The sequence below is a fragment of the Corvus brachyrhynchos genome, unplaced genomic scaffold (assembly GCF_000691975.1).
Source record: "Corvus brachyrhynchos isolate BGI_N302 unplaced genomic scaffold, ASM69197v1 scaffold79, whole genome shotgun sequence".
Taxonomy (NCBI): Eukaryota; Metazoa; Chordata; class Aves; order Passeriformes; family Corvidae; genus Corvus; species Corvus brachyrhynchos.
The window spans coordinates 450498-477301 of record NW_008240023.1 but is presented as its reverse complement, the minus strand read 5'-3'; the positions used below and the strand labels follow the sequence as shown (position 1 = coordinate 477301).

Sequence of the window (26804 nt, the reverse complement as noted above, 5' to 3'; positions counted from 1 at the left end):
ACGTGTTCTGACCTTTCTGTGCCCAACCCCAGCCTACTCCCTCTCTCTCCACACTAAAGACGCTTTCCCTCCTCTTTTCCTATACCACGAGCTTCTCGAGAGCAGGGCCAGGCTGGTTTGGGGCTGAGACACAAATGTCTTCCCCCATTCCATGAGGGGAGCCTTCGGAAAGAGCCCCAAACCGCGGCTCTTGTGCTGACCCTGAACTGGTCCCACTTTCCTTGCACTGCAGGAAGCTCTGCACAGGGTAGCCACGGATGTAGATAAAGCTGGGATCACAGAGTGGGTCAGGCTGGAAAGCAGGATCGTCCTGGAGCATGCTGCACAAGGATTCTTCCATGCTCCCCGTGGATCTCAGTCCAACTTAATTAAAGACCTGCAAATTTGTCAGAATTTGTCAGCACGGATCACAAATACCTAGTTCTCCTAGCTGGAAAAGAGTGGGAATTAGGGAAATTTTGGTCCCAGGGGGGTCCCTGCCACCAGCAGCAGGCTGGTGCTGTGCTGCTGCAGCTCTCCCACCACACACAAAGAGAGCAAACAAACTTCTACCATAATTAACTCATGAAAATGCCACCATTATGTTCCTGCAAACAATTAGGAGACAAAAGAGAATGTACAAAGATCCTGCCAACACCACAAAATAAACTGAAGACATTGTTTCATACTAATTTTCTCATAAACCATTTCAAGACAAACGTGACTGTAGGTAAGAAAATTCCAACAGCCATGACTTCTGAGGTCACTCATCAATCCAAGGAGCACCTTGGGGTGGAAAAGTGGCTTTCAGTGGATCGGGGCTGGAGAAAAGTGTCAGGATCTGCCCAGTGGCCTGCACCAAACCTCTGCTCCTCAGCCTTCAGCTCTGCTAGCACAGCAATCCATGCCAAAGCCTCTGGATCCTGAGCTGGCTTTGCCAGAACAAGCTCATGTTTGCACCTGAGCTTCCAAAGAGAAGTCAAAAATTGCTTCAGCACCTCTGCACTGCTGCAGCTGGAGCAGCCTAAGGAGAAGTCATTCCAACAGCTCGAGCATATCAGAACTAACTCCTGAGGGTGAAAATAGAGAGAGAGGGAGCAGAACACCAGGAGAGATTTCTCAGAAACACATTACCATGGAAGAGTGAAGTACACGAAGTTTAATCCCTCAGCACTGCAGTTGTCACCGCTCCTCAGGTTCCGGCTTAGTCATCGTTGAAAACAAACCCAAACACGACTCAAAACCCTCCCGAAGTTTAGCAGTGCCCTGGCAGTCATGGCAGGAGTTTTCCCCCCGGCACTGCTGCCCAGGAATCTGGCAGGATGTGCCTTCAGCTGTGCTCTCCCAACAACAGATCACTTCTTGTTCCACCGGCCAAACGGGGAGAGGAAGGGATTCTGCAGGCAGGACCCTACAAGCAGCTGCCTGCAAGAGTCAACAGCTGGAAGCTGAGGCAAATTATTTTAAAAATAGAGAGGGCAGCAGGAGATCAACATGTGAAGAACAGGACAAGGTGACACACAAGAGCAAACACTTTCATTTATAGGATAAATTTCTATAGCTCTCAGGGTTTGGGGCTTAGGAAGCCGTCAGCGTGACTAACATCTTTAGGAAGTCCAGAAATGAAATCTTGCCTTGTTTTTGGCTTAAAGCAGGAAATCAGCTTTAATGACAACCTACAGTTAGCTCTGGAGTAATTTTCTTTCTGCTTCATTGACATACATGACAAGACTTTGTTAGCAGGGCTAAAATTAAAAACAAAACATTTTTCCCAGCTGCACAGAATGCTTAATGCACACACTGACACCTCAAGAAAAGAGACCAAAAAAATTATTTCAAAGCAATTCCATCACCTTTTTATACTCCAGCTTTTCCTGGTACTTTACATCAGAAGTTTTGCACTTTGCACAACCACAACCATAGACTTTTCATCATCAAGAATAACCACTGTCCAACTGGTTTTCATGGAATCCCAGAACCGTTTGGGTTGGAAGGGACCTCAAAGTTCCTCTTGTTCCATGGGCAGGGACACCTCCCACTATCCCAGGCTGCTCCAAGCCCCAGTGTCCAGCCTGGCCTTGGACACTGCCAGGGATCCAGAGGCAGCCACAGCTTCCCTGGGCACCCTGTGCCAGGGCCTGCCCACCCTCAATGTAAAAAGCCCTGCTTTTTTAAAATCTGATCTGAATCAATCCTCTTTTAGATTAAATCCTTACCCCTTTCCTATCAATATTTTACGTATCCTGTATTCTTCTACTGTGTTAAACCTTGTGATGACAGCGTTCAAAAACTTCAAATCTGTGAGGAATCACCTCAAATTACATTCTGTTAAAAAAGAATCAAGTCACTTAAAAAGAATTTTAAAAAAGCAAAGGTTTTAAAAGTTAAGCAGTTTTAGGCCACTGAACCAGTTTGCTGTTTGGTACCCAATAATCCTTCCAGGATTTTCCAAGTGGAAGCAGCAGCTCCCAAAGGCTTCATCCTGCCAGGCATCCCTTAAACCTCGTGTGGCTTTTAAAATCTTCCTGCACACAATGTTCCCAAAAAAAATGTTCTTACAAGAATCTTTCATCTATTCAGAAGCTTCTTCTAATGATAGGACTTGGGACTGTGTGAAATCCTAAAAATACTGAGCCAATTCAGGATCTGTGTTGCCCAATGGGATTGGGTGGTGAGGCACTGTCAGAGGCTTCCCAGGGAAACCGTGGCTGCTCCATCCCTGGAAGCATCCAAGGCCAGGCTGGATGGGATTTGGAGCACCCTGGGATAGTGGAAGGTGTCCCTGCCCACAGAAAGGGTGGAAAGGGATGGGCTTTAGGATTCCTTCCCACCCAACTCAGTCTGGGATTGCCATATCTGGTTTTTATCATTCTTGTCACGTGGGTAATTTCCAATAATAATCCAATCTGCAGCAGAAATATGGGTTGGATTTTGCTTTCTTTTAGAAATTTTAAGCAGGAGCAATGGTTGAAAAGCTTCAGAAAAAAAGAAAAAAAACAAACCAAAAAGATTTTGCTTGAGCCCCTCTGTCCAGCATTAGAGAAGAGAAAGGAGAGGAAAGAGAGAAAGGGTAAGGAATTATGATTGTGGAAAGAAAATTTGGTTTTGCTAAGCTGTCAGAGCCCTGCTGCACAGAGAAGTTACCCAAGGAAGTGATCCTGCAGCACAGCAAACCCCGCCCAGGACTCCCCAGTCCACCTCCAGCTGAAACACTCACAGAAAAAACCCCATTATGGTAAAAAACCCAAATCCTAATTTACAGGAGGTCAGCAAGAGCAGAGTCCCTGCCGTGGTCAGCAGCGTTTTCCCCTGGCTCCAAGGAGCTTCTCCTGGAAGTCCAGCTCAGGGCACGATCGAGGAACAGGACTCCCCTGCCCGTGTAGTGAGTGACCAGCCCACGAGGCGAACATGGGGTGAAGCCATTAGAAGCCAGAGATCACCACAAGTGCCGTGGCTCAAGGCTGCAGTTCCTCGACTCTGCTCTGCTTCGTGTGGCTGAAACCCTCGGTACTGGTTTGTTTGTTTTGTGCCTGCTCTGGCTGATAAAAATGTGTCAGTCACCCAAATAAAGCAAATATTGCCACCAGCGAGCAGGAACTGTCTGCAGAGCTGACCCCAGTGATGTTCCTGACACGTGGGGCTTTGACTGCCACTCAAAGAACCACCAACTCCAAATATTTACTGTAAAACTGCAAAGAATTTTCTAGACACGTCAGGGACATGATTCCTGAAGAGCTTTGGCTGATCAGTCATTTACATCACTTGGGTACCAATTTGGCATTTAGGGGAAGGAGGGAGAGCTGGGGGTGCTCACATGGAGAAGAAAACAATCCAGGGAGAGCTCAGAGCCCCTTCCAGGGCCTAAAGGGGCTCCAGGAGAGCTGGAGAGGGACTGGAGACAAGACATGGAGGGACAGGACACAGGGAATGGCTTTAAGCTGAAAGAGGGTAGTTTTAGATGGGGTATTGGGAAGGAATTGTTCCCTGGGAGGGTGGGCAGGCACTGGCACAGGGTGCCCAGAGCAGCTGGGGGGGGCCCCGCAGCCCCTTTTTTTCAGGCGGGACACTGGGGCTGGGAGCAGCCTGGGATAGTGGGAGGTGTCCCTGCCCACAGCAGGGTGAGGAATGGGATGGGTTCAATGTCCCTTCCCACCCAGGCTATTCCATAATTCCCTGAAATTCAGTAGAGCAGAGATGCAGGTGAGGAAGGAGCACTTTCCCAAAGAATCCCCCGAGGAGCAGGGAGACTCTCAGGCCCTGCTTTGCCTTGCCCGCGGTGGGAATCACTGCCGGTTTGCTGAGCAGTTTTCCAGCCCGGGAAGAACACAAAGGGCCCGGAGCTGGCCCTGGGAAGAGGCTCTGGAGCTATTTATAGCAGCTCAAGGTGTGTGCTGCTGCCGCTGCTGCAGACAGGGAGCAGCTTGTTTTCCCAGGAATTGATCTGCACGGGCGGATTATATAAACAGTTGTTTCTTGCTCATTTCCACACCGCCGGCATCTCCCGGGGTAAAAACGTGCCTGTCAATACAGCAGCTGCTCGCAGGCAGCAGAGCTGGCAGCAGCTGCGGCGCCTCGAGCTGGGAGCTCTAGGTGAGTTCGGGAAAGATGTTCCAAAAATACAGCTGCGAAGCCATCACGTCACAAGCTGGATGCAGGCAGAGGAGAGCCATCATCTCCTTCCACGCGATTCTGTTGCTGTTTAAAAACCCCCAAAGCCAATTTTCTCCGTTTCATTCACCATAAATCCTCATTTAAGCCTATCTGCACGAGTCTTTTGGACGATGTCGATGGGAAGCTCCGCATCCAGCTTCTGTTTTGGGGAAAGCCAGTCCAATTTCTTTGAAGGCTATTCCTTCTACTTCAATAGTTATTTGCTCCTGCCCCACAGCACTCTCCAATGATTCTATCAGAGCAAATAAAGGCTGGGGAGCTGCTATAAACAGGTAGAGGAGCAATAACCACCCGTGTGAGCGCTCTGCTTTATCTGGCATCATCCGGGGCACACCTCATCTCTTTCAGGTTAATCAGATTTTCAGAGCAGGGCCCAAAAGCTGCAGTTTAACTCCACGGTATGAGGAATGTTCCCTGCACAGAGATTCCTTATCGCTTCTCCATTTTAAAATTTAATGACAAACTGGAGCAGAGAGCCAAGGCTGCAGCCTGGTTACTGTACACTCAGAGCTCGGGGCCCTGAAACTCGCTTTCATCTACGGCAGAAGCCGCTGGAAAAAAGGCGAAAAACCACCAGCAAGCCTTCGTTTTCCCCTCAGTGATGTGCCCAGGTTAACTCTGCTGGCTGTGCATTGCAAAAGCAGCGCTCACCTGAAGGGCTGCCGGGCTGTTGAGCAACGCTCTCCGACCTCTGTCGCAACTGCAGAAGTTAATTCTGAGCCCTGCTGGAGAAAATCCATCTCCTCCAGCTGAGGCAGCAGTGCATCACATTAGGGATCCCAAGGTTGCACCTGAGCAGCTGCTTTGAAACCCAGAGGAGCTCAGCTGACCAGCCAGCACCAAAACAGCAGACCCACCCCGACAGAAATCCCTAAACACCCATTCCTACACCCTCCGAACCTGGAAGAGCCTTCCCAAAGAGTCAGAAACCCTTTGGCCTCCAGGCTAACACACCCCACACACGTTCTGCTGCAGCCTCAGCAGGTGAGAAGGCATTTCCCTCCTCACACCTTAACAAGAAGGGCCCAGAAGACCTTTCTTCGTTCCTTTAGACACTAAAAAGGCAAGCTCAAGTCAGCCCTGGCCGAACGAATGCAAAATGTTGTGTTTAACCAGTGTTGTCCTCCCTGATGGCTGCTGCCCCTCTCTGGGGATGGAAACAAGATCATGGAATCATAGAATGGTTTGGGTTGGAAGGGACCTTTAGGATCACCTCATTCCAACCCTCCTGCCGTGGACAGGGATGTCACCCAGATGCTGGTTTCTGCACGGGAGATGCTCATATGCATCGCTACAGATGTGCATGTATCCATATCCAAAGTGTGCTTTGCACGTACAAGCATATCTAACCCCAGCAGAAATTCCCATTTATCATGGAAACCCCATTAGCCACCGCTGCTGCTTCCACTCAGACAGATCCCTGTGCTTATCCCAGCTTCCTGGAGAGCTGGGATAAGGGGGAAAGGCTTCCCAGTGCCAGAGGGCAGGGATGGATGGGATATTGGGAAGGAATTGTTCCCTGGGAGGGTGGGCAGGCCCTGGCACAGGGTGCCCAGAGCAGCTGGGGCTGCCCCTGGATCCCTGGCAGTGCCCAAGGCCAGGCTGGACATTGGGGCTTGGAGCAGCCTGGCACAGTGGGAGGTGTCCCTGCCCATGGCAGGGGTGGGATGGGATGAGCTCTAAGGTCCCGTCCACAGTATGGGAAGCCTGGTATCCCTAACAGCCGTCTGGAATGTGTGGACCCAACCCCTTCTTCAACAAGGTAAAGATTTACCCGGTGCTAATTCTCCTCATGCCCACAAAATGCTGCACTGACCTTGCAGTCTGCATCTGGACACTTACAAGGCAAGACGCTGGAAAAGCTGGAATATGGGGGGAAGGTGGCAAGGGGGTGGAAGCAAGCCCTCCCTCCCAGCATGGATGCCACCAGACAGCAGCTCCCCCGAGCTCCCTTGTCTTTTTAAGGGAAGATTACGAAGGTTTAGAAAGCAGCAGCTGCCTTGGGGTGAGATGTGAAACAACCAGCTTGACTCCGTGCCATGCTCCGGCTCGCAGAGAAAACATCATTTGCAGCAGTGGCAGCAAGGCTGCAGGTGAGTGCAGCCCAAAGAATTGCTGTTTGGGAAAAAAGCCCCCAAATACAGACGGCTTAGCAGCGGAGATAATGGCATTTCACTCCGCAGGTCCCATCCACTGTGAAATCTGGGGAAAATATATTCCACACGTACACTACCTGCTGCCTGAAACCAGCACCAAAATTTCCTCCTGGGCCAGCAGGCTCTGTGTCCAGGATGTTAATTAGTGCTCCTTTCCCTCCTGCCATGGGATGAGGGCCAGCTAAAAGCTCTGCACAAGTCACTGTGATTAACCTGCCAAATCTGTGATTGGCTGCCCATCACAGAGGAGTCACACAGTTAATTCACAGCTCCAGAAGACACAAACACATTTCATGCCTTCCTGAAGGCAGCCGGCATCAGCTGCCTCCTCCCCGCAGAGCTGACAAGGCTCAGGACTGAAACCCACGATTCCTTGCAAAGCAGACTGGAATAGTATGATAAATTGAAAAGGTCTGCAAGTTCATTTGTATCAGCCTTTAATTACGCTCCTTTCTGGAGGTTTCCCTTTCTTGCTGTCTCGGTGTCAAGGATAACTTGAAAGTTATTCCAAGTGCATCCCCCTAATAACAGGCACAGCTTTGAGAGCACTTGCCCAGAGCAGCTGGGGCTGCCCCTGGATCCCTGGCAGTGTCCAAGGCCAGGCTGGACAGGGCCTGGAGCACTCTGGGATAGTGGAAGGTGTCCCTGCCCATGGAACTCGATGGGCTTTGAGGTCCTTTGGAGCCCAAACCATTCTGGGAATCTGTGGAAACCTCCTTTTGGGAAACCTTATGCTCCAGGAATCGGATTTTAGACAAGAGTGCTTGTAGGAAGCTATCACTGCTCTCTGCTGCTGTTGGAACAGTGGGATTCGGGGCCAGGGAAACCCCAAGAGCAATAATTAAAGCTTAAAAAAAAAGTGAATTACAGCAGCTATGCTGGATGAAAACATTAGATAAGTGACAGAGAAATACACTGCTCTCAAAGCCATGCTGGTCTGAAACTGCTCACTGCTCTTCCTTCCTTTTTCCCATTTATTTCACTTGTTTAGGGCCTATTTTCTATAATTCCTGGTTGGGGAACATCCATTACCTGTCTATTCACGAAGCCATCCAGCCAGGACCCACCCAGGCTCGTACCTGATGCTTTCCCAAGTCCAAGTCAAGTTCAGCATCTCTCTGCCAGCGTCCTTCTCCACTGAGTCATCACCATCATCATCATGCCTGGACCATCATGGCAACGTAAATACCTAAAAGGCCTCTCCAACACTTCAAAAAAACCCCTGCTGCTGCTGCTGCATGGGAGAGAGGCAGAGTTCAGGAATACTGAGAGCAAGGACATGGCTGGGGCAGAGCTGCTGCTGGCTCCCCCCACAGGGGACAGAAATATCCCCATTTGTGTAAATACAGCCTTAGTCAACAGGGCGACAAATCCGTACAGAGATAAATGTCACCCGCTGACGTCAGTGCCACAGCAACCTAATCAAAGTACAGCCTTCAGCTATTTTTAAACCCCAGTTAAAGTATTTTTCTTTAAAAAGAGAAAAAAAAAAAAAGAAATATTGTTAAAACCCATCTTAGAAAAAAAAAAAAGAACCAAAAAACCCCCTTGAAAAATAAATGTATTTAGCACTAAAACAGAGCTGAAATATTTCTTTCTCTCCCGTGCTGTGGCCATACAAGCGAAGCTTGACCCGAGCCCGAAACTCGCTGTTCCATCTGATGCGTCAGTGCACTAGAAAGCAGAAGATAAGGATTTGGGAAAGCGAACACATCAGATTGGCACTGGCCTTTGTATTGGAAATTTACCCAGACAGGTTAAAAATAACACGGGGAACGTTGGGAGCCATGCTGAAGGTCGCTCTCGGCGGAGCTGCTGTTTTTGTAGTAGGAGCTGCCGGCGACACATGACTGCCATTGCCAGGATTTGTGTCCCAGCACACGCCGGGATCCCCTGGCTCACGGAGGCTGCTCAGGACCAACGCAGCAGTGCCACGGCACACAGGCCGAGCCCAGCACTTCCTCGATGGACCTGTTCTCCTCCTCAAAACCAGTCCTCCGTGACTGACACTGAAAGGAGTCGTTCCTGCCCGCTGGCCAACATTCCCGTCCTGCATTCCCATGGCTTTAAGGCCCACTGCAGCAGGGCCCGGTGTCAGTAACACGGCAGTGTTCCCACAGAGCTCAGCACAGAGCTCCAACCTTCAGGCCTTGCAGAGCTCAGTGAGGAGAGAGGAGCGCCCACACCTTTGCAGGAGAGCTGGTCAAACATCCACCATGACCAGCCTGAGGGGATGTTCTCCATGGTGACCATGTCTGGGCTCTCCACAGTCTCCATTTAGAAGAAAACCACAGAATCCTCAAGGTTGGAAGAGGCCTTCAAGATCACCCAGTCCAAACACCCACACAGCACCACCCTAATCCCCCCCAGTGATATCCCCAAGTGTTTCCAGAATGCTTCCAGAGACTCCACCACGTCCCTGGGCAACTTATTGCAGTGCCTGACTACTCTTTCAGTGGCTTTTTTTTCTTTTCTAATATCCAACCTGAACCTCCCCTGGTGCAACTTGAGGCCACCTCCTCTCATCCTTTCACTTGAGGCACAGCAGAAGAGCCTGACCTCCACTTCACTACAACCTCTTGTCAGGTACTTGTAGACAGCGATGAGGTCCCCCCTTGAGCCTCTTCTTCTCCAGAATGGGAGCTGAAAAGGAAGCAATTCCAACTGGGAACACCCGATTCTGGACTTCAGAGGTGCAAGAGGCTCTGCTCCTTCCTTGCAGTTGTAAAGCATTCTACAAATGCTTCATGTGGGGGGAAAAGTGCCTCCAACAGTTAAATCCTCAGTTTAAGCTCAGGCTCCACAGGGAACTTGCAGAAGTCACTCCTGGGTGTCAGCAGAGCTGAGCAGTGACCACATACAATGAGCCCAAGTCCTCTTTCCATGCTGTCCGTGAAAGGAGAGGTGGCACGGGTTGGATGCTGTTGGGAATGGCTGGCAGCAAGGGCTCACACTGATTTCTTCCACTTGTTTGCTGGTTTTAGAGGAAGAAACTTGCTGTTTAGGAGGAGCAAGAATCTTTAATTCTTCCTTCATCTGGAACGTGCAACTGATTTAAGAGTTTCTTGAAGTTATGTGTACTTAACAAGGGGGTGCCTGAAACAGGTTCTGCTCCCACAGAAAAACTGGATCTCCAGCCCCTGGAGCCTTATCCAAGCCCAAACTCCACCAGCAAGGTTCTGCTGGGCTTCCGAGCTTCACCAGACAGAAGGAAATTCATCTTCAGCAGCAAAAGCACAAACACGAGCGCAGGAGGATGAAAAACACGAGGGAAGGAAAGAGGAAAATTCCCGTCAGCTCCCACTCGGTGAGATCACACACACGCCTCGACTCGTGAAGATGCACATGAAGACCAAGATAGATGTGCATCGATCCCTCTCTCAACCCAGGGCTTGCCTTATTTAATGGGATACAGCAGAGATAAACCTCCGGGATAAACCAGCGGTGGAAGAATCCATTTCCCCACCAGAGAGAATCAATGATTATCCATTTTCCCTTTTATCCTCCTCGTCGCACGGCGAATCGGAGCAAACGAGCTAACTGCAGCTCCCATCTGCTCCCCTCCCAGATGTTCCTCCAGCTCCGGAATCCCCGGCAGAGCCCGCACCAAACCTGTCCTGACGGGATTCTCTTGCCAAATTTAAACATGACAAGCAAAGCAGCTTCCCTTGGAATGCTAAATTTAGTGCAGCTTGACCGTGTAACCCACAGAGCCGGACACGCGGAGGGGCTCTCCCGGGACTCGGCACTTGTGTCCAGCTCATTTCAAGTTGGGAACACGCTGGCTCATGGATCTGGAGTAGCACACAGGCTCTAATTACATAAAAGAACACAAGTACAGAATAACAAAGTCTTTAAGCAAGAGCCATGCTGAGCGCTCCGAGGTCCCCCGCAGCACTTTCCCAAATAAAACACCCCATTCGGGGAGGGGGAGAAGGAACACAAAGTGCATTTACTGTAACACTCGCAGATGAAAAATTGTAATTGCTCTGCCTTGACATCTGGTTTCTATTTCGCTCCCATTCTATCAGGTTACATAACAAACAGATGATGCACCAGAGCCCCGGAGTTCTTCGGCAAGTCTTGTGCGGATTTGGTGTTTACATTCCTCGGCATAAAAATTCAAGCTATGCCACACACACGGGCATGTTCGAGGCAGACAGAGCGCTCGGAGACAAACGAGCGCCTGCAGAGGAAAAGTGAGGCTGATTGGGGAGTGTGGGCGTGTTTTTCAGAGCAGATTCTGTGCAGAAAATCCTCCGCTGTCCCAATCCAGTTCGGGAATTGAGTCTGCACTTGCAGCTGTGCAGACGGAGTTCATAGGAGCGAGCCACAGGGAACACACCGAGCTTACAGCTGGGCGAAACACTCGGGTGAAGCCAGTGCCAAATTTAATGATGCAAACACAAATTCCACCCTGCCCTGTTATCTAACCGAGTGCAACCTCCGGGGCCTTCCTCCACCTTCTCATCGGGGGTTTGGTTTTTTTCTGAAGAAAATGGCACCTTTCACTCACTTCTGCTGTCACGGTGATTCACAGCCTCGAGAGTGCGTGGCCAGCTCTGGAACTCAGGCATCCACTCCACTGACCCTGTCCCCAGACATCGCAGGCTTTCTTCTGAGTCAACAGCACATCCTTCCTCGGCAGCAATTCAGGAAGCCGTGCAGTGCTAATAAAGCTGACTCAGCTGAGCACAGGTGCCACAGAATCCCTCTTCCCTCCCCGAAACACCGGCACGCAGCAATGATCGCAGCAAGAGCTGGAAAATCGTGGAGCCCATGATGCTCCGGCGCTTCTCTCTCCAGTTCGATCTGGAATAATCCTGAATTATTCTGGAGTCCAGTATTAACGGGAAATTTCATTCACAAAGGATTTTCTATGGTTCACACAAACAGCAAGTGTCCCCAAACTTTAAGTCACCCCCAAGCTTCTCCTTGCACCTTTAATTGCCAGCTTGGCCTTCTTTACCTTCACTTCTTGGGCCAGCAAAAGCACCGGATTATCAAGCACCAAAACTGCCAGAATTATAAACTCATCTCACATATTACTCTATATTCTATACTCATTTTGGGCTCCCTGTTTTGCTTCTTAGAGGCCATAAACACCTCATGCTCGTCACTGTCAGGCAGGACACTGGTCCAGGTCAACATTCAGCTTCCTCAGGTACAGCCCAGTCTAGGACTGGATTTATACCTTCAGGAGAGACCAATTCCCACGGGGACTTGCCAACCTCACCACTGCAGGTTATTTTTGAAGGAAGCAAACAGGGGACCCTCTCCCAGCTACACCTCAAGGGTGTAAAATGTGTCCTGTAAGAGGGGGCAAGATCCCCGTGCTGTGTTTGGGAAACGCCTGCCAAGGCTCCCTGCGGACGGGACCTCTCCGAGCAGGAGGTCACTGACATTTCAGCTGGAGCCAAATATGAAAATAATAAAAGCCCTGATGGACATTGCTGCAATGCCTGCCGATATCCAAAGGCCGGTGGCTGGATTTTCTCCTCACATTATCCCCACACAAATCTGCACGCAGCCACGCGCCGTGGTGTGAGGACGGCACCAGAAGTGGTGCAGGTGGTAGTCATGGACAGGCAAGTGGAAGAATGCTCCAAAACACCAGTTTTCAGGAGGCCTGCTCCTCAGGTACTACAGTGTGTCTCTGCTGCCAGCTCAGGCGAACACAACAGCAAAAAAAGGACATTTTCCTGGTCAGAGAACCCCTTCTGGACACGTCTTAACAATTAAGCACCAAGAAAGCAATTAACAGTATTAACTTAGAAGGAACACACAGCACTACATGCACTCCCTTCCTTACCAGGAGGTGGTTTTCCCTCTGTTTCCACCCTGGACTAGGTTCCTAGAAAGCCCGCAAAGGAGCAGCTTAGGGGAAGAAAGAAGGGAAAAGCAAAAAAATAAAGGAAAAAACTCCAACCAAACAATGCCACCTCCCATTACAAAACTCCAACAACTAAAATACTTCAGGTGTCCCAAGGAAATCCCATGGAAACTAAGCACAAAGGACAAGAGCAAGGAGCAGAGGCAGAGTTGCTGTAGCCAACAGCCCCAGCACTGACACCTCAAGGGAGGGCAGTTCCTTACTCCAGGACGTAATCTTACAGCTACCCACACTTTGCTGCTCTTCTTCAAGCATCCAAATTAACGTTTTTGCTCTGCCATTTCACCTCCAGGAGATCCTCAGGCGGCCATCCACTGAAACACATCAGGATCTATCTAGTCCGTGCTGCCGGGATGTTTACAGCTGGTGAAGGAGTTCGTGGACTGTGCTTCGGATACCTCCTCCAGCTGCTGGGGGGCAACCCGGGTGGCACAGGGGTCCTCTCCAAAATCAGCACACAGCCCAGTCAGAACAGGTCCCAGAGCATGCCAAGAGCAGAAGAGGGAACCCCACGGCGAGGCCGAGGGATGCAGAGAGGAGTTTTAGTTCCATGCTTCCCAACGCCTGTCTTTGGAGCAGCAAGCGACACTGCGAGGAAAGGGACTGCAAGACTCCGACTCGCTCAGAGGCCAAGATGGAAAAGCTGTTCCTCCAGCACCAAAAAATTTTAAGTGCTTATTCATCCCTGCTTGTCATCTGTAAGCAAACTACTCCTCCATTCACTACAGACTGGCAGAATGCAAAGGCGTAGCGCAGGAGCCTTCTCTTTTACTATTATAAATGGTGCTATTTTTGCCTTTGAGCCTCCGGTATCACAAATCCCACATCCTTCACATGCCTCACCCCAGCTCCCTGCGCTCTGCCATTGTGTCTTCCCGAGCCGGAGGTGTTTTCCTGCCGTGCCTTCACCTGCTGAGAGCGGAGCCGTGCCACGTGCCCGCTCCGTGTACAACCACTCATTCAGAGCACGGGCCAATCAATCCAGAGCCACACGTGGCCAGCGAGCCCCGGTGCCATGTGGGCTGCACCCCCTGAGCTTTTGGCACTGATGGCACCTCTGGCCACCAGGGACGAGCTGCCACCAGGGACGAGCCACCACGGCCGCGCCAGGCACCGCTGGCCATCCCAAACCCAGCGCACGCCCTCGTTCTGCCCTCTCAGCTCTTCCCACCAGCACCAAGTTTTCCCTTCTGCCAGACAAAACATCACCCAGCTGCCAGCACGAGGCTGGGCTGGCACGGCCAAGGGCACTCGGCCGAGGTCAGCAGCTCCAAGAAGCTGCACAGTGAATCAAGGCATGGCATGCTCGGGGTGATCCGTCATTAGGCGTCGCAGCGTTTGTCACCCTGCACCCACAGCAGCATTTCTGAGCCCAGGACAGAGGGGTAAAACACCTCACACAGCTCAATTCCATTTTCCCAGCATCTAAAAAGGGGGCTTGAGCTGAAATTACGATTTGGAGACCAGAGACAGCGCAGCTTAAATGCCTCTGACTGCATGCAAGGCCTGAGCCAGGAGACGTGGAAGCTCCGAGTCAGAAATGTTCCAATTAAAGGACTCAGTGGAAGTGGCCAGCAGTCTCCCCTAGTTTCGGTTTGGGAGGAGAAATATCCCAGGCAAATTTTTCCTCCCTGCATCTCCCCTGTGCACAAAGGTATCCTTAGTCAGGGGAATCATTAACTTGGAAGAGGCAGAGCGGTAAATAACGCGGATCTAAGCAGATAAATCACGGAGAATTTGCCAATACCGAGAATATATTAACAAACCGAGATGTTATTAACAACTTGCAAATGTGACAAAAGCAGTGAAGCTCGCAGACACGATGAAAACACCGGCTTGGTGGGAAACAGCAAGAAAAAATATTAGAGGAGCGAATACGGAGCATTCTGCCTCTTTCAGAATCTCTGAAAGCTGAGATGGTATCTTTGCCAGATACAACCTCACCAACAATGGTTCCTAAACACTACCTACTGCTTCTTACTGCAAAATAAAACCAGTTGAAGGTTTGGGGGGGGGGGGGGGGAGGGAGAAAAACCCACTGCAGCCCAAAAGAAAGAGTCCCCCAGGTGTTTCTTGCAAGAGGAAAAGGAGTTTCTAGCGTGATGGGACTAATCTCCCAGCACAAGTGTGTCTCATACCTCTGCCTGCTCAAGCCACAAATGTTGATGTGCAAAAACCAGCCACTACATCACTATTTCTGAATAAAAACAAATTCCTTCTGCAGAGCTCCCTGGCTTCAGCAGCCTGAAAAGCCAAACGAGACACCACAGCCACGCTCCTTTATCCCAGCTCACCTTCCCTGGGAGGGAGGGCTCATCCCACAGCAGAGCCAGTAGTGGCTGCTGCCACTACAGAATGCAGCTTTAGGGACTGGTGGCTCCTGAAGGGATTCTCCTGCCTGCCTCTCCTGAGGAAAGCAGCTCCAACAGTCAAGTACAAACCAAAACGGGAAGGAAGTTAGGAATTTTAGAGTCCACACGTTTCTTTGAACACTTCCAGGGACGGCAACTCCACTGAGCAGCCTGTTCCAGTGCTTTACAAGGAAAATATTTGACCTCAGGCACAAAGGAAGTCAAAGACTCCTCAGTGTGTGACAGGCAGCCCAGAGAGCTCCCCAAACCAGCCCTCAGCACCCCATGCCCCAGCCGGATCAGTGGGGGTAGGGGATCTCCAGCTCTGCAGCGCCCAGGTCCTGGGGAGAAGGAGAAGCCAAGCACACCCTGAGCTGGCACAGCTTCACTCGGCAGCTGCAGGTCTGTCTTCACCCCCACATCACTCCCTGCACAACAGACATCCGAGAGACGGGGAAATGAGCGTGTGAGTGTGATCAGCAGGCTCCAACACCCCGAGCCCACACCAGGCTGGGGAAAAGCACGGCCCTAAGGAATAACCTCTGGCCAGTTCAGACAGGAGGAGCCTGGACAGACGCACGGCTGAGCGGCAGCGGAGCCACGTCAGGGGGGCGGGAGGTGGTGGGCGCCCGCTGCAGAGCCAAAACACCGCCCTGGCATCAGCAGCAACGCCTGCCTGGCAGGGAAAAGAGGGAAAAGCCCACGCAGCCTGCACCCCAACACAGGCACGGGCAGGCAGCTGCCAGAAAGGCCCGGTGACACAACCAGCACTGCCTTTCCTGCAGCCTCACGCTCCTCCGGCACCGCCCCGCGCATCGCGGACGGGCGGTGAACACACCGACAGGGAAACATTTCCAAACCTGTATTTTCACTCTAAGCCTCGAGCTCGAGGGGGGACAAAGGGCAGGGGGGGTATTCTTTGCACACATTCTGCGTTTTGGCCAAAACACATACATCTATTAGTGAATATTAGCTCACAGCTCCAGAGAGGAGAAAGGGGAAGGCCAAGGGAACAAGATGAAAAACCCTAGAAAGTACAGAGTTTACCAAATCCCCGCATCAGGACGAGAGCAAGCCATGCTCTCCTTTCTGGCAAGGCAAGTCAACTCTGAGCAGACAGTTTCCTCGTCAAAATAGGTGTTCTACCTCTGGAAGTACTTCCAGACCCAAATCACATCGAGGCCTGCCCTTCCAGGGGCCTCCAGAGTTGACCCATTGGCATCCACAGGCTGGCTGTTTTTCCAGGGACAGAAGGAATACGTGCAGAAGTTTGTGACGAAACAAACAGTTTGGTTTAGAGCAGCTACAGCCAGTCTCTCAAAACTGGCCAAAATAACTGCTACTTTCATCCACGGGTGGGATATGGAGGAATTTGCCCCCACCCCTCCACCAGCAGTTTTGTGTTTGTATTTAGATATAGATTGAGAGAATAATAAACAACAACAACAAAAAAATCTAAATTTTAGAAACATTTCTAAATCATTCTTATTCTCAAGTCTGCTCAACTGCTCCATTTAGAGGCAGGGCAGCTGTGGGGGCAGCGATGCCAGTGGGAGGAGGAACGTGCTCCAGGAAAGCCCAGACGAGCAGTTTCATCAGGGCATTCTCCAGGGAGAAACCTCTGGAGCCTGGGAGAACCAGCAGGTTCCATCCCACTCTCTGACTCAGAAGCTGCCAGTGGATCATCCCAGCCTCGCCAGCAGCTCCCTCAAGCTTCCCTGCAAGAATCCCAGTGCAGAAGGATCACCCATTTCCCAGGTTTTCTCACCCCCCACCATTTCCAGCAGCATTCAGCACCCGCTTTGCACAACAGTTGTTCCAGCAAATGGCTTTTGCAGAAAGTTTCTTTCATCTGGCGGCTGGAACATCTAAAGATCAAGTCCCTGTTGCCCAACGGTTTGGGCAATCCTTCCCAAAACATCACGTTCTTTTGTGCAACTGCCATCCGCGGTCTCCCCGACAAAAGCAAACACTGGGACTACCAGTAAAAAATAAAAAATAAAAATAAAAGGAGTCTGAGCAAGCAGCTCGAAAAGGAGCCCCTCAGGTGCCGGGAGGTGAAGCGGTGAAAGGAGGGCTGGGAGTCCCTGAGCAGAGCCCAAAGGAGGGGTTAAGGAGGGGGCCAGAGGGGCTTGCAACACAAACTGCAGCAGCTCTGACGCCCCAAGCAGGCACTCTTGGACTTGACCACTCTGCAGCTGCAAAATTGGCAACCTCTGGCCTACTTTGGGGCATGTTAGAGTCCAACTGTATTTACGCTGACAGAGACAAGCAAAGGTTGTGACGATTTATTGACGCAAGAGCTATTTTGTGCTCCATGCCAGAAATTAATCAGTGGAGGAGGAGGAATTCTCTTTAAGCGCTTTGGTGAGCTGCTAAAAACAACAGGCTGAGGTCTCCCATGGCAAACACCATCAAAAAGAGAGAGAAAGAAAAAAAAAAAATTAAAAGGGCAACTTTCACCCAGCAGCTTCTTTAGAAAGACTCAGGAATCAGGCAGTGCCTGAGCAGAACTGTCCTGCGTAACTTTCCTTGTGAGAAAGAAAATACATGAGAGGAATAAATCAGAGCTTTCCCAAACCTCTGTCAACACAACCTGGGGCTGTGTTTGTCCAGATCAACGGGTCTCAAGTATATTTGGGGGAGGTGGAGGTGGTGGTGGAGGTGGGATGACCCTGTGAGTTGGCTCTACCTGCTGCAATTCCGGACAAAAAGAAGGAAAGCAGAGGCAACAGTCCCGTCACCTCCTTGAAAGAGCTGCTGCACAGAGCTCCACTTTGAAGGCAAAAAATAAAAAGGAAAAGAATCCTTAATGCAGACTGAAGGAACAGCATCAGCCCTACCTGCCAAGAAGACATCACGATAAACCTGTCAAGAGTTACGAGCCTGCAGAACAGGCCTTGCACCTGCTGGAAAGGAAAAAAAAAAGGAAGGGAAAAAGCCATCTAATGCCAATCAGATTCTTGCTGCTGGCAGGGAAGAGATGCCAGAGCCCTTCTCCTGGGTTTGGTAAGCTGTGAGGATCACATGCTTCCCCCTGGCAGAGGTTCTGTGAGACCAGTGGCACCTTAGTTAGAATAAAGCGAGTTCTTGGAAGTTTCAGAGGTTTTTCCTGAAGTGACAGACGTGAAGGATTCAGTACTTGGATGGACTTGTGGAGTTTGGTGTATGGTCTTTTTACTGTTTTGGATGATTTTATGACCAGAGAAGGGATGGTTGGTCTAGTTCAGGCTTTTATGTCTTCCCACAGGAGCAGCTCAAGCATTTTGTAGATCAGGAGTGGAAAAAAAAGTTTAAAACTGTTTCTCTTTATAGGCAGCATAAAATAAAGGTCACAGTTAACAGAGGGGGTTAAGTCTGTTTGAGTAGAAAGTGCAAGTTTTGAACGCTGAAACAGAAGAGCAAAATATAATTCCCAATGGATTATTTTAACATCAGCAGGCTTTAAGGGTTTCCTGCCTGAAGAGTTGTCCGTTGATCAGAACTACTGAAGCCACCTTTTCCAGCAGCAGACAAAAAAACCACCTGCCCTCAGATCTCGGAGCAAATAACCCAGCCGAGGGAGCGCTCCCCATCTCCCAGCTGCCCCCAATTTGCCGGCTGGCTGCAGCCCCGCAGCCCCATTGATCTGGGGCTATTGATCACGGGCTGAAGCCTGGCGGCACAAAGGCACCACACAGGAGCTCAGGGACAGCAGCAGCTGGGGAAGGAGAAGTCCCAAGGCCCAGCACGGCGAGCACAGGGCCCACGGCCCTCGCCCCGCGCCTCTGATCCTGGTGGGGTCACACGGCCACAGCAGCGCCTTGGAGGGCACAAAGGGTACCTGAAGCCAAGGCTGGCAGCTCAGAGCTCCCACAGCAGACCTCGCCCCCATTACAGTCTGCCCCATAAAGCTATTTATGCCGTTTGGCAGCACAGCAGCTACAAACAACGTGAGTCCACAGATTCCGGGATAGTGAAAGGGTCAGGATTGATTTTTTTTTTTTTCCAAACAAGTGATTTCTTTGAATTCGACTGTAATTTCTCCAGCACCCTGATGCCAGCCTTGCCACAGAGCACAGGGGGTTTCCAGCAGTCCCCTCCACTGCAAGCAACTCTGCCTTGCCCATGGCTCCATGCCTCCGTGGCTGGAGGTTTCTCCTGGAGGAGAGGGTGGCACTGGCAAAATGTCACTTGTTCACGGGCAAGTCAACAAAGGAAGTTGTTTTTCAGTGCTGGGATTATTCAGCTCTTGGTACAACCAAAATGACGGGGGAAAAAAAACCAACAAAAAACAACAAAACAACTAACAAAAGTAAAATTCACTTTATCAGCCCCCCCACAAAAATCCACATCACACGCGACCAGAGGTTGAGAGGGTGTGCTAATGGCTGTTGGCACAATCCTGCCTGTCCTTCCCCCCTTCCCCAGGCATCCACAGGTGGCTGTGGTCAGGCTCCCGTCTCCCCAGGCTGACCTTGCCCAGCCATCCTGGCAGAACCTCCTCACGCCTGGCAATTCCAGCCTTCAAAACAAAGCTGATGTTGCTACATCAAAGTGCAGCAGGGCAGCTACAAACACTGATTAAGCCTGGCCTGCGGATTCCCTGGAAAAGCCCGGGTCAACAGGGTTCAAAGCAGGATCAGCAGTGCCCCACTGAACCCCAAACACACTCCAGGGCTCCCGAAAACTCCTGCAAGAACTGAGCTGAGAGAGGAGGATCTCAGAAAAGCCCCCCTGGGGTTATTCCTGCATGGAATTCAGCTTTCAATAGGGCTGAAATTTAATATCAGCCTCATCCTTCTGAGAGGCTAAAAATCTGCTCCCACACCTGAGCAAATCAGTCCATCAAGCCAAAGGGTGACAGCAATCCCCAGGGGCAACCCCAAGAGCTGCTGAGCATCTCAAAGCAAACCAGGGCACTGCAGGTAAAGCAGTGATTTTCCCAGGAACTGATGAAACAACAGGATTTTGGTTTTGGTTATGGAAACAAAAGCTTTAGAAGACCTGGTGATGTATTAATTTTAGCTTTCTTAAGGGAAGAATAAATTGTGTGCCCCATTTCCCTGTAGTTTGACCACCCCACCTGGCACCTCGAACCTTGCAGGTGTCAAGGCCTTTCTTGCTTAATGGCCTAAATAGAAATAATAAAATGAATAAATAAAGGGGAGGGAGGGGGAGGGAGGAAATTCCTGGTATATGGCAAGCTACGGGGAGAAAGGGACTTGCAAAGCCTTTCCTGAAGGATGGGAGAGTTACCAACTCCACAATTGTTCATTCTCCAGCCAGGCACCTGCTACTCCACATTCCCTCACTCCTGGCTATCCTCTGACTGTGAAGGCAGTTTCTACAGCTGTTAGGGGATGAAAAAAACATGCTAAAAACTACACTAAAATAAGAAACGTCATTGCAATTGTCTCTCCACTCTTCTTCCTGACCCAGCAGCACAGAATCAGAGAACCACAGAATCTCCAGAGCTGGAAGGGACCCACGGGGATCACTGATCCAGCTCCAGGCCCTGCACCCCACTACTCCCAGCCTGGGCATCCCTGGCAGCGCTGTCCAAACGCTCCTGGAGCTCCGGCAGCCTCGGGGCCGTGCCCATTCCCTGGGGAGCCTGGGCAGTGCCCAGCACCCTCTGGGGGAAGCACCTTTCCCTGCTCTCCAGCCTGATCCTGCCCTGGCACAGCTCCAGCCACTCCCTCGGGTCCTACATGGAAACATCTTCAAATAAAAATAAATCTCCAAAAGAGTTTGACCAAGAGCTCTCAGAAATAAAGCCCTGTTTTCCCTTTTGCAGCAAGGGTGAGCAGCACCTGCCAAGCACAAGTAGCCAGTCCTAGACTTAAAGGATGCAGAGTGCCCTGTCTGGCTGACATCCCTCTGGGAATAAGTGGATTTTCTGCCCCTGCTCTCAAATCACTTTCAGAATCAGCGGGGTGACTGAGACAGTCCTTTGCCATCAGCTCTGTCCCAGTTATGCACATCCAGGACACCCCAACAAGCCTCACTGCTGTGAGAGCCTGGCCCCAAAGGTGATAAGCTGAATAATTTAAAACAAACCCTGAGAAAACACTCCTTGTTAACTTAATTTGGGGAAGTATGGGCAAACAGGGGTTGACCAAAAGTGAGTAACAAAAATGTAGTAACACCTCGTAGAAAAAGGTTTGTCTCCTTTCCAAGTGAGACACAAGATCCCAAGGACTATCTCAACCATTATTACAGAATCTCCTGACTTTAAAAGTACGACCTTTTTATATATCCTTTTCCTACCCTGTACTTCATTCAAAATAATCCAGAGTTCTCTGCCTCTCATCACAAGTACCTGCTTCTCATCTTCGCACTGCAGGAAACATCACAGGCTAAAAAACTTACTTTAGAAACAGGCTTTTAAAGAATTCCTAAGTGTGAGAACTGCATTTAAAGAAAAAGCAGAAATGAGAGGAATGCACTTGGCAGGGACACTGACCTAGCAGGAACTTCAACTTGAACCCCAAGTTGAAGCACAAAACAATTCTTCTCTTTTGAGGGTACAGTAAAACCCTTGCACAGAAAGTCCCAGCTATTTGATGCTCCAGAAAGGAAAAACTTCACAGGTTTAGTGTGAGCAGACTGAAAACTTTCAAGGACCTCAGAATGACACTGTTCCTAGAGGAAATCCAGGACAGGCTCAGCTCCCACGTAGGTACGAAGAGGAAAGCAGCTGGAATAGGTGTTCTGTTGTGGGCTGGGGAAAGAAAAGGGAATGGAGGCATGGCCAGTTCCCATCTGCTGGAGTTCTCAGCTCTTCTAACTGAGTTTACTCCACAGACAACCCCGAAGGCCTCCCCAAAACTGGGGGACCAGACTGCTCAGGGGAACAGCCTCTGAATTCCCAGTCTAGAATAATCCAGTAAAAGCAGAGCACCAGACTGGTAAGGGGAAGCAGGGCTCCTTGGAAATGTTCCAGGCCAACCTGGGATAGTGGGAGGTGTCCCTGCCCATGGCAGGGGGTGGGATGGGATGGGCTTTAAGGCCCCTTCCCACCCACACCACTCCACGACTCTGTGATACACCACGTCCGGATGCTCTTCCACAGCCAATACCTGCCCTGGCCCTGCTGCAGGAGGGCTGGAATCTACCCCCACAGCCCCTGTGTTTATTTGAAATGATGCTCTTGCCCCCAGATAACTTCCCCCGACAGCCTCATTACTGCCAGAAAGTAGGTCAGTGTCATTTAAAGCCGGCTTGAAATGCATCTCCACAGAAACTTCTTAATCTTTAAAAAGAGAACGCATCAAATATTTATTGGGCGGTGCAAAACGCTGGGAGACGCTCACGGGGAGAGCTCTTCTGTGTGCTGCATGAAATGGCTTTCCATGCCTCACCGAGCCCTGGAGTAGGGGAGGAGAGTGGCTGGGTGCAGATAAAGCCCCGTACAAAAGTCCTTATCTGCCCAGCAAATCACAGTACGTGACTCCCTAACTCGTTCTCCCGGTGCCATGTGATCCTGGAGCTTTCTGCTTCCTCCAGGAGCTCCTCTCAGCCTTAATGATCCCTGCTGCAGATTTTCCCCTATCAGCCAGGCAGCTCATTCTTAAAACTTCAATATTCCTAATTATCGAACATTCAGCCCTGCAAAATGTAGCTGAAATTTGCATCTCTGCAAGAGTGGCTCTGAAGAAAGGATGGAGCATTTGCATTCAGACTGGTTAATTCCTGCAAGATAACATTTCATAAACAAAATGCTTCATTGAACATGGAGGTTTTCAGCTTTTACAAAGGAAAGTGAACTTTAAACAAATACAAATCAGTTGAGTGATTAACTTTAAGTGTTTTGGTTTTTTAAAACTAATCTTTATGTATAACTAGTATCAGCAGAACAATCTTTACTGATTAAAGAAGCGAACGACAGTGAAACTCAAGCCACTGAATATTAAGGAGGGAGGTAGAAGGAGACTGCAAGGAATCATTTAAGGTCAATAAGAGAGGGGAAAAAACCCAAAACACAAAAAAACCCCTATAAAAAAACCCCACACTACCCACAACGCAGTCAGCCTGGGTAAGGTGAGCACCACGGGTTACGTGAGGCAAGTTTAAATTGTGGCCAACGTTACCAGGCTAAGGAGTGAAACTAAACACGCTTTCCCCCGCCCCCCCAAGCTTTGTCATAATCCTAAATGTTATCTTAATTAGCCTAATTTTCTTAATTATACTTCACAGCAACTTGAGCCTTCACAGCACAATCCCAGCGCTTTTCTCCAGCTTTGCTCCAGCGCTGGAAGAGGCGGCGACTCCTCTGCCAGGAGCCAAAGGGCGCGTGACGCCTCCCAGCTCGGTCCTGACTGGATCTGCACAGCCTCCTGCTCCCATCACCGCGGGCAGAAGCCAGATCCAGCCCCTTTCCCCACCTCCAGCCAGCTGCAGGGAGCTGCTTGTTCCTCTGGACCACACCAGCATGGTGCCCGCGGCACGAGGGGCACCGGCAGCCCACCAGCTTCTCCTGCTCCGCGTGTGCACAGGAGCTGCTGGTCCCAAGCCCAGACTCAAGAAGGAGGCCGTGGGGAGAGCCCAGAAAACAAAGCTCGAGGTCTTTACCCTGTGTCCAGGGCTCACACTGATTTAGCCACTGGAAGTTTTCTCCCACCTGGGTATTCTTCTTCTCCAAAAGCTGTTTCTTGTTCCCTGAGGAATCTTACTCCAAACCACAACAAGAGAGGAGGCAGTGAGGGGGGAAGAAGCCACACTTTTCTTAGCCAACTTAAATCTCCTCCGAATTCTTTCACCTGAGGGCGAGAAGCCCTCAGTGCCCGACACTTCTCATACGAGCTTTGCAGAGTGAAATGAAAAATCAAAAAAGCACAGAAAGAAACCCAACCCAAACCACTTCCATTCATCTACGCCGCAACAACTTTATGGCACAGCTCCTAAAACATCCCATTAGTGCTGGGCTTGGAGAAGATTAGAGAAGAAAGCTTGAACCCACTGAAGCAAGGCTTAATAGGCTCTCGAGTTAAGCCAGAGCCTTCCCTTAAACAATGCCCATCATTAGGGATAATTACCTGTAGCTGTATAATCACCGTGGCTACGATAACTGACATGAGAAGTCCAGATGTCATCTTTGGCAAGGGTTGGGAAATGTTTCTGCTCCTCATTATGCAACTGACTCTTGAAAGAGAAACGAGCGACAGGAACACCGGGGGTGAAAAGCCACCACGGAACACGGCGGAGCTCCAGCCCAGCCCTTGGAAATACAACCAGAGTCAGAACCCAGCACTCAGGAAGGGCACACGGATGTCCAACACCATCCTGCCCAGCTGCTGCACCCCTGGGTTATGGTCAGACCGCCCTTCTCAGCACGATTCTAGACAGGGTTGTTGGGAAAACGAAGCTCAAACTGGTTTTTAGAGCTGAGCCGAAGCAGCAGACCCAGCAGAAAGAGGCAGGAGAAACAAGGGTTCGGCAATGAATTATAAAGGAAAGCCAGAAAAACCAGCAGCAGGCTTCCACTGAGTAACAGCCCAGCCAGGAAGGACATCAGCACTTCCCAAACCTCTGGAGAGCTGCTCCTCAAGGAGCCAAGCAATAGCCATGGTTGGGTTTGGACTGCAGGTGGATGTTTCAGGCGTCCCACCGCCACGGCGAGAGAAAAGCAGGCTGCCCCAGCTGCCCAGCCTCACTGCAGAGGCAGGAAAACACTGAAACAACAATTATCTGCTATCTGAAGAGCAGAGCTCCTGAAAAACACCGCTCTGCATTTGTGGCCCAGGTGAACTCATGCAAACACACTTCAGTTTCCCAGTTCCTCATAGTGCCAACAAGTCGCAAAACCTAAGGCTGCTACATTATGGAAGCAGAGACCACCTTTTTTTTCTTTTTGATAATTGTGATGATTTTAGAGACTTACAAACTCCTTTCAGCCGTGAGGAGAGGGTCGGATCTACCCCTGCTGCCGGTGAACTCCAGCACCCCTATTTATTGCAGGATTTCTTCCCCCACAAATAAGCAGTTCCTTAAATCTTAGGAGCTGTTCTCCGGCTTTTAGCACTTCAGCCTTACTTGTTAACCCAACCCTGATTAAACTGAAGTCACAGAGTAATCTCTCAGAGGCAGAGTTAAGTAAGTCCTTCCACGTGCCCCGTTGTTGTTGGATTATTTGCTTCCCAGCAGCCAGTTCTGTACCATAAACTCAAACAGCCCAAGCACCATTAAAATTCCTCTTACAAAGCTCTGCCTGTCACAAAAGTTGCCCCAAATTCCCCAAAAACAAATGTATGAGGCACCTTTAAGCTCAAAAGCAGGTAACCGAGTAGCTACAGAGCCTGCTGACAGACAGCAATGCACCATTTGGTAGTGATGAATCACGCCTCCAATTGCAAGACACATTAGGGGTAATCCCCCAGCCAGCACTGAGGTGGATCAATTGACTTTTGTTCCAGCAAAACTATTCCTTCCTATTAAAAAGTACTTTAAAAGTCAAAGGGTTTTCTTAAGTATCACTAAAGGCAGCAGCAGAACCATGCCCATTCCTGGGAGGTACACTGCACATCGTTAACGCTGATTTAACAAATTAAACATCTGGCTAATGACTCAGAAAATACCAACAATTTGCACTGATGCAACAATTAGAGAGCCGAATTTTAGCACGATTATAGAAACCTGACATGGTAAAGCTTCCCTGTTAACTCCTGGTAACAGCAACAGCGCTTTCCAGCCTCACACCAAAAGCAGCGAAGGCAGCGGGGCTGGATGATGCTCTCAGCACGGTAAAAGGCGTGTCCATGCAGCCAACTGTGCCTTGGGGTCGCTGCTGGGATCCCAAGCGGCCCTGCCCTTACCTGGATGGCTTTGGGAGCTCATTGCTGGCAATGTCTAGTCCTTGGGAGAAGGGATTCGAGACGGATCAGTTTCCGCGGGAGTAACAGCAGCTCGAAAGAGCTCCAGTGCTTCACCAATACATAGGAATGGGAAGGGGGGGTTAAATCATGGCCACCTTGTAAAATCCAGGGCACAGTGACATGCTGAGTTGTATGGGAAGTAATCCAAGAGGGTGGCAGAGTATCTTCCAATGGCTTTTAAAATGGGAACCTGCAATTAAAGAAAAAGATGTCTGCGTTAGCAAATTAAGATTAAGAACCATTTAAATTGTACATTATGTAACCTGTTTATCCCCTAGATTAAACTACAATGCTATTTTAGGCATTAAGGGTTGCAGAGAGAGTAATTTTCAGAGTTGTAAATGTTATTTTGATTAATAACCATAAAGATGCAGATTAATACTTAACATTATTTAGGAAAAAAAACAATAAAAAAAAAAACAACACTTTCCAACGACACATTCAAGTCTCAGAAACCCAAAATTCCATGTTAATTCTCATCCTCCAACAGCACCATATGAAGCCACTTCAGTCCAACAGCTTCCATATTTTAAAAGCCATATGTATGAGTGGTAACTGTACTTCACGCATCTGTTCCCCGAAGAAGTCTAAAGAAAAATTCCTCAGTGCCAAGAAGTGGTCTTGGAGCAGGAAGGAAAAAACCCACACAATCAATTCCACTCCCACTCTACCCAAGCCTCCAGCAGATTACTGAGGAGCAGCTCCATACTGCCCCAGGGGAAAAAAAATCCACCATTCCCAATTATTTTGAAGCTGTATATTAAAGGGAGGGAGAGAGAACAGAGGGGAAGTAACCCCCAGAGTCAGCAAGCCCTGACCCCTGCCCCCCAAAAACTGGAAGTGTAGAAGCAGTAGGTACCCTGGCTTGGAGAAAGCCCACCTGAGGCACCCACGCTGA

General features: G+C 50.0%; 1 protein-coding gene across 1 annotated transcript in view; it reads right to left on the bottom strand.

Annotated features, from left to right (window-relative positions):
• HDAC4 (histone deacetylase 4) overlaps positions 1 to 26096 on the bottom strand; it is a 148335-nt gene extending 122239 nt beyond the window's left edge. The window contains exon 1 of the mRNA XM_017743406.1: positions 25847 to 26096. Within this exon, the coding sequence (XP_017598895.1) occupies positions 25847 to 25868 (22 nt within the window). The 5' untranslated portion in view covers positions 25869 to 26096. The remainder of the gene's footprint in view (positions 1 to 25846) is intronic.
• Between the last annotated feature and the right edge of the window lie 708 nt (positions 26097 to 26804).